The sequence below is a fragment of the Meriones unguiculatus genome, chromosome 11, assembly GCF_030254825.1.
Source record: "Meriones unguiculatus strain TT.TT164.6M chromosome 11, Bangor_MerUng_6.1, whole genome shotgun sequence".
Classification (NCBI taxonomy): Eukaryota; Metazoa; Chordata; class Mammalia; order Rodentia; family Muridae; genus Meriones; species Meriones unguiculatus.
The window spans coordinates 53,524,024-53,532,002 of NC_083359.1; the positions used below are offsets into that span (position 1 = coordinate 53,524,024).

Below are 7,979 nucleotides of genomic sequence, written 5' to 3' on the forward strand. Positions count from 1 at the left end.
CAGGAAATAGATTTCACCTGGAATATGAGGGGTGATTCTTGGGCTTTTATAAACGGGGTACTTATCTTAATGTCATAAAACCTTTAGAATATGATAAAAACCATCTGGAAATATTTAAAATGTGATTTTTAAGAAAACGTCTGGAGGACAGATCTACACAGAAGAGATCATGGCCTATGTAGTTTAGGCTGGCCCAAAGTCATTTCAAACCTCTTGTCTTGGGGAGGGGTAAGGGTGAAGGTGGAGGTCCTTGAACTCAGTATGTTGCAGAAGATTATGACATTGGGTTTTCTGCTCCTCCAGTTTCCATCTTCCTAAGGCTTGGATTACAATCTTGCGTCACCACGCCTAATTTTAGAATTGTTTTAAAATAGATTTCTGAATGCTTTAAAGTTTGAAAACCTCGTAGGGTTGCTCAAGATGGTTAGGAAACTACATTTCCCAAGAGTTCACGCGGCAAGTTGCCACACGGGCCTGATCACTTCACCAAAAGGCATACTGGGAAATGTAGTGCCCCGAGCAACCGGGCACACAACGCTGGTGGAGAAAAACGGGAAGTGCGCCTCCAGTGGCAGGACAGGGGCCGGACAAGGACTCTGCACAACCCCAATTTAGTGTGTGCGGTTGGAGAAGGGCCCAGGTCATAAGTACCTGGCCCCGCAAGGTGCCGGCCGGGGTTCACCGCTGGGTAGCTGATCGATGGTCTCAAAGGGAAGGTGCCGGCCGGGGTTCACCGCTGGGTAGCTGATCGATGGTCTCAAAGGGAAGGTGCCAACCGCGGATGGTCGAGCTCGTACCCGCCCCACCCAGGCTGCAGCAGAGCGGGGAGGAAGCGCGCTTAGGCCGAGTGCAAAAGTTTCCTTTTCTGCTTTTCCGTCAGAGCAGCTACAACTAGCCGAGGGTGGGGATGCCTGACTTTAGTTGGAAGAGAGCCTGGGAGCCAAAGGGATTAAAATAAGCGACTTCCCGAAAAAAAATTTTTTTTTAAACAAACAAACAAAAAACCTCTCCCCACCTCTAGCCATGAGCAGCCGAGATCACCTGTTCAAAGTGCTGGTGGTGGGGGACGCCGCCGTGGGCAAGACGTCGCTGGTCCAGCGCTACTCCCAGGACAGCTTCAGCAAGCACTACAAGTCCACCGTGGGAGGTGAGCGGCTGGGGGCGGCTGGGAGCAGGCTCCGGGCTTGCAAGCCGGTAGCCGCTAGGTACTAGCGGTCCGCCTCTTGGGGTTCCCAGCCTGTGCTGACTGCCTGCCAAGACAGGACCGAAGTATACCTGTGAGAGATGGACAAGGTGGAGGGATCTGAGCCAGAGTTGTTCACAGCAGAGAGCAGGGCCCTCCGGCAGCCATGCGCTTCCCAGAGCAACTTCTCCAATCAGCCCCCGGTTCAAGGGCGGACTGGGGCACTTGCCCTGCCTCCCATTAGCACGGGATGGGTGTTGAGGAAAGAACGGACTTGACCTCAGGAAGAGAGCCCAGGAGCTAAGCAGTCAGGAGAACCAAACGTGGGGAAGACTAGGGGGCAGATTTTGGTCAGGACTCAATGAGCCCTGTGGGGTGCTTTAATAAAGGTGATTTGTGGACTTCCTCGGAAATGTGAGGAATTCAAGAAAAAAAAATGTGACATACAACCCAAGTTGTATGTCAAGCCTATCTTCTTACACACCAGGGAAAGGAGGAAGGGAAGGAAAAACACTGAAAGTTAATTCATTCTTTCCCAGTGTGAACTGGGAACCCACACTGAACTGTCCCTCACACATACCACCACCACCACAAGTAGAAGTTAGTTAACAAGGCAATGGGAGAGAATAACCTAAAATTACACTTGTACCAACACACAGTTTGAAAGTGTGTGCCGGTGTTCAGATGAAAGTTTTTTTTTTGGGGGGGGGGGTTGTTGTTGTTGTTGTGTTTTTTTTTGTTGTTGTTGTTTTACTTTTTGTTTTTTTGGTGGGGGGATTTCCAGACAGGGTTTCTCTATCCTGACTCGCTCTGTAGACCAAGCTGGCCTCAAACTCACAGAGATCGCCTGCTTCTGCCTCCCCAAGTGCTGGGATTATAGGCGTTTGCCACTGCACCCCAGCCATATGAAAATTTTTTTAAAGTAGCTTGAAATAAAAACTCTAAAGAATATTTGGCAAATGACAGGAGATGGCTCAGTGGGTAGCGATGCTGACCTCCTGAGCTGGCTTCCCCAACCTCACAAGATGAAAAGAGAAAAGAAACTCCCAAAAGTTGTCCTTTGGCCATCGTGGGAGCACTGTGGCACTGGCACACACTATATAAAACATTTTAACTAATTTTTCAGAAGTATCTGGCAAAATTAAAGGCTTAACATTTCAAAGACTGTTTCCTGACTGCTTTGCCCACCAGTGTTAAATATGTACCTTTATTTCATGGATTTGGATTAAAAGTTTCCTGTGAATAGTGCTTCCTCAAGACCCAGCTATACCACTGCTAGGTATATACCCAAAGTTCGTTCAAGTACACAAAAGGGATACTTGCTCAACCATGTTTATAGCAGCTTTATTTGTAATAGCCAGAACCTGGAAACAACCCAGATGTCCATCAACGGAGGAATGGGTACAGAAACTGTGGTATTTTTACACAATGGAATACTACTCAGCAATCAAAAAGGAGGAAATCATGAAATTTGCAGGCAAATGGTGGGACCTAGAAAAGATCATTCTGAGTGAAATATCCCAGAAGGAGAAAGACAAACACGGGATATACTCACTTATATAGACCTATAAGATATGATAAACATAATGAAATCTATACACCTAAAAAAGATAATCAATTGAGCGGACATGGGGTAAGATGATCAATCCTCGTTTAGAAAGACAGATGGGATGTGCATTGAACGTATGACAGGAGTCTACTGAGCGCATCTGAAAGACTCTAACTAGCAGTGTTTTCAAAGCAAAGACTCATGACCAAACCTTTGGCAGAGTACAGGGAATCATAAGAAAGAAGGGGAGTTAGTCTGTTGGGGAAAGGATAGGAGCTCCACAAGGACCAAATATATCTGGGCACAGGGTCTTTTCTGAGCCTGACATTCAACCAAGGACCATATATGGTTATAACCTAGAACCTCCACTCAGATGTAGCCTGTAGTAGCTCAGTAACCAATTGGTTTCCCAAAGTGAGGGGAACAGGGACTATTTCTAACAGGAACTCAATGACTGGCTCTTTGGTCTCCCCACCCCCGAAGGGAGGAGCAGTCATGTTAGGCCACAGAGGAGGGATTTGCAGCCAGTCCTGAAGATACCTGATAAAACAAGATCAGATGAATGGGGAGGAGGTCCCCCCATCAGTGGACTTGGAAAGGGGCATGGTGGAGATGAGGGAGGGAGGGAGGGACTGGGAAGGAATGAGGAATCGGGACACAGCCGGGATACAGTTAATAAAATGTAACTGATAAAAAAATAATAATAATAAAATAAAAAAAGAAAAAAAACAGTAAGGATCCATTTTAGGTCTTATTCACCAGTTCTATATAAAATAAAGAATATTTTTAAGTGTTAAAAAAAAAAGTTTCCCATGAATTAATTTTCACTAGCAGCTTAGTTCTCCTACAGCATGAATATAAATGATTTGGGTTTTTTTCCCGGTGTTTCTTATAAATTCTCCCTAGTTTTTACTTTTGCCACAGATGTAGAAGTATATGTTTCCAAATTAAAATCGTTCTGTTTTTCTCCTTAACACAGAGCTTTCCCTGCACTGCACAGTTTTGAGAGGTTCCACTGGAATAGTTGTTCAGCCCAGTTTCACAGGGTTTCAGCATCTGCAGACCTGATGGTGGATTCCAGCATAGCTCTTAAGCTTCATTCCTGCCTGACATAATCACCACAGCCTTATGAATGAGATAGAGGTTTTTGTTGTGCTTTCTCATAACACTATTTGACTAGATGCTAACAATGAAGTTGAATGCAGAAGTTACAAAAGTGTTGGCACTCAACTTCATTTTTTCCTTCTCCCCTATCATCCTTTCCTTGAGAAAACCCCCTAAAAACTCCCAGAAACCACTTAACCTGAGAATAGGGATGACTCCCATAATCATTCCCACTTTCCTTTTCCTAGCCACAAGATAATTTGTTTGAAATAATTTGATCTGATAGAGGAGAAGACACTGAAGACCCTTTGAGAGTATGAGTTGTGTCCCACACTTATACACCATATGGGTCATCTCCATCTATTGAAGGCTTAAACCTAATTGGAGTTTCATGATCTTGAAGTTGTCATTGTATGTTTGATCTGAGCTTAGCCCTGGGTTTAATTTGTTTTTAATTTTGTGTGTATGTGTGTATTCTTGTGTGCCATGACGTACATGGTTTCTACTAAGGTATAACTTTTTTTTTTTCCAGTGGATTTTGCTCTGAAGGTTCTCCAGTGGTCGGACTCAGAGATAGTGCGGCTTCAACTGTGGGATATTGCAGGTAAAATGGGAAAAGGAGACAGGAACAAAAGTGAAAATTATTTAACCAGCAAGCTGTCTGGGATGGGGGTAGGAGTCAAGTGGAAATGGGATGGCAAAGCTGACATTTTTTTTTTCACTGAAGCTACAAGTTTGAGCTGCTCTGAGCTTTTGAGATGATTTTGGAGATTGCTCCAAAGATATCAATCCACCACTGTGGATGGGTGGTAGAAAAGCTTCTAAGGTCGTGGATTGTCCGTAGGTGGATGCTCCTCAGATAGGAGAGTGGGCTCCAGATCTTCGGCTGATTTTAGTGGGAAACAAGATCTCCAGAAAACATACAATGATAATGATGAATCCTTATTTGTGTTGTTCTTCAAAGTATTTCAAATTTACCAGTTCACTAACCCTGTTGTGAAAGCTTTTGTCTTACTCTGTACATGCATAAATATGAGGTGCTCAGCCTGGTTTTCTTAAAGTCACACAGATAGTAAGTGGCAGATAGGGATTTGGACATTGCAATTTGGATTCAGAATCTGCAGTGGAATTGATTGAATTTAATAATCCCTTAACAGGATAAACAGAGTCAAAGGAGAAAGGAAGGGGCCCTTTCTTCCATATACGCAAATGCCATCTTCCTGTGAAGAAAGAGTTGTCAGGGTATCAGAGAGGGTACTCACCTTCAGAATCACCTTCTTAAGGGCTGTCTCTTCTCTCCAGGGCAGGAGCGTTTTACCTCTATGACACGACTATACTATCGAGATGCTTCTGCCTGTGTTATTATGTTTGATGTCACCAATGCCACCACTTTCAGCAACAGCCAAAGATGGAAACAGGATCTGGACAGCAAGCTCACACTGCCCAGTGGGGAGCCAGTACCCTGCCTGCTCTTGGCCAACAAGGTGTGTGGCCAGTTTTAAGTAAATGGTCCCTGGCATCTATCAGTGGCCAGAGTAAAGGTATCTAAAAGGCCTTGTGTTTCTGAGCATGCTGTTTTATTTATTTATATATACTGTTTTATTTTAGTTTTTTAAGACTGAGTCCATGTAGCAAAGGCTGGCCTAGAACTTATAATCCTGCTTGTGTTGCCCAAGTACTATAATTAGTGCCACCATTCCTGGCCACCAGAACAGCAGCATGCCTGTTTGCCCCTTTCAAGTTGACAGAGTCACCCTCCACTTTCTTTTAATGAGATACTGAGAAAGTGATTTTTCTTTTCTTTTCTTTTCTTTTTTCTTCTTCTTATTTTATTTTGTAGGGGAGTGTTTTGCCTGTATGTATACCATGTGTATGTGTGGTACCCAAGGAGGCCAGAAGAGGGTGTCAGAGTCATAGGTTTGGAGTTACAGAATGTTATGAGCTGCCATGTAGGTGTTGGGAGTGGAACCTGGGTCCTCTGGAAGAGCAGCCAGTGCTCTTAACTGCTGAGCCAATTCTATATCCCTGAGAGTGACATTTTTATTTTGTTTTGTTTTGTTTTGTGTTTTTTGAGACAGAGTTTCTCTGTAACAGCCCTTGCTGGCCGGGGTTGCTTTGTAGACCAAGCTGGCCTCAAACTCACAGAGACCCTCCTACTGCTGCCTCCCTAGTCATGGGATTAAAGGCTTGAGACACCATGCCTGGCTGAAAGTGACTGTTTGTTTGTTTGTTTGTTTGAGGAAGAATGTTGACTGCAGATTTTAGATGTTGGTGATTTCAGGCACTGGTTGAAATTTTCTCTAAATGCAAGACTTCTATGAAGATTATGGTGTTGCCACTTATGTATTTTCTTTGTCAGAGTGATCTGTCCCCTTGGGCAGTAAGCCGGGACCAGATTGACCGGTTCAGTAAAGAGAATGGTTTCACAGGTTGGACAGAAACATCAGTCAAGGAGAACAAAAATATTAATGAGGCCATGAGGTGAGTAGCTCTTAGGGCTCTGGGGACAGGCACACATACTGTTGTCCACTGTGACCCCATAGACACTCTGTTTTCTGAGCAAAGGAGTACAGGTTAAGCCACTGGAATGCCAGCTTTCCTAAGATAATTGAGGACAAAGAGGAGTGCTTAAACCTTATGTCTTTATGGAGTTCTCTCTCCTGATAAGACAATACCTGCTACATATTTTTCTCCATCTACCGTCTTGAGCTTATTCTTGTTTTCTGTTTGGTTTTTTTGTTTGTTTGTTTGTTTGTTTGTTTACTTGTTTGTTTTGTTTTATTGGTTTTTTTTAAGAGTCCTCATTGAAAAGATGATGAACAATTCCAGAGAAGATGCAATGTCTTTGTCCACCCAAGGGAACTACATCAATCTCCAAACCAAGCCATCCTCTGGCTGGACATGCTGCTAGTGAGTTCTGTTAGACTCTTTTTGTATCCAGGTCTCTGAGTCATTCCATCACTTCCTGTTGGTTGTCCAGCCAGCATAAAAATTCTGTTAAGTATATTTGAACCGTCTGTTACCAACTGCCCAGAAAGAAGGCCAACTGTGACTTGGGAATGGTTACCTGGGATCCATGTGCATTTCTATTGTTCCTGGATGTTATCTGTGATTTAGTGTTTCCTATGTGACAGTGATCATCTCAGTCCTCAACTGTGGGATGCGTTTACAGGAAGGATTAAAAAGTAGCACCTGTGTGTGTGTTTGTGTTTTGTAATGCCAGGCCTTGCACATGCTGGACAAGCATCTTGTTACTGATATACATCCTAGCTCTAGCCTTTGGTTGTAAAATAATCCTCAAGGCCAGCAAGTTATCTCAGTGAGTAAAGTCACTTGCAACCAAATAAAGAAAACCTGAGTTCAGTCCCTGGGGCTCACATGTTAGTAGAACTGACACAAGTTTGTCCTCTGACTTAGACACACACACACAATGGCACACTCTTGCTCTTACACATACAAAGTAAATAAGTAATATAAAAAGTACAAATAAAATATTTGACAAATAAATAAGTGACACAAAGACACTTGTGGTACATATGCCTATAATCCCAGCACTTGGGGTTCTGAGGCAGGAGAATAAAGCTATGAGGACAAGACAGCTTGGGCTACATAGTGTAAAAGCCCATCTTTAAACATAATAATAAAAATTTTTGAGATTTTTTTTCTATTTAATGTAGAAAAAAAAATACCATGAGTTCAGATTGAGGGAAATAAGATCAAATGTCCTTTCAACCAAATCCCATTTTCTTTCAGATTCATCCTGTATCAGATTTAACATTTCAACATGATATTCTGGGGTGCAAAGGGAAGTCATTGAACATCTACTAGTTTTGGGCTACTGGTTAGAAACAAAATCATTGTGGTTTTGAAATTTTTAGTTATAATTAACTTTACCTTGTCTTGGTTTCAAGAGTAGCCAAGCTTTAGACTGGAGAGTAAAGAGCACTGCTGCTTTTAGAAGAAGCCAAATTTTATTCCCAGCACCCACATGGGAGGCTGACAACCAGCTATAACCCCTGCTGAAGGGGAATTCATCATCTCTGTCCTCAGAAAGCACCTGTATTGACATGAGTATACAGACATACACATCCAAGCACATAAAAATAAATAAATAAAAATCAATCTAAAAGCAAAACAACAAAG

The 7,979-nt window shown here is 43.0% G+C and overlaps 1 protein-coding gene across 4 annotated transcripts; it reads left to right on the plus strand.

The window, feature by feature from the left end:
* Nucleotides 1-566: 566 nt before the first annotated feature.
* Nucleotides 567-7,031, plus strand: Rab29 (RAB29, member RAS oncogene family). Of its 4 annotated transcripts, none has more exons than XM_021636354.2 (6): nt 567-716; nt 1,022-1,147; nt 4,369-4,440; nt 5,139-5,320; nt 6,196-6,317; nt 6,633-7,031. In XM_021636354.2, exons 2-6 carry the CDS (start codon nt 1,024-1,026, stop codon nt 6,745-6,747), a joined length of 615 nt encoding a protein of 204 aa, XP_021492029.1. In that variant the 5' UTR covers nt 567-716; nt 1,022-1,023; the 3' UTR covers nt 6,748-7,031. The 4 variants fall into 4 exon arrangements, with proteins under 4 accessions (XP_021492029.1, XP_021492025.1, XP_021492028.1 ...); XM_021636350.2 differs by having other exon boundaries at nt 568-901; XM_021636353.2 differs by having other exon boundaries at nt 568-768.
* The last annotated feature ends 948 nt before the right edge of the window (nt 7,032-7,979 follow it).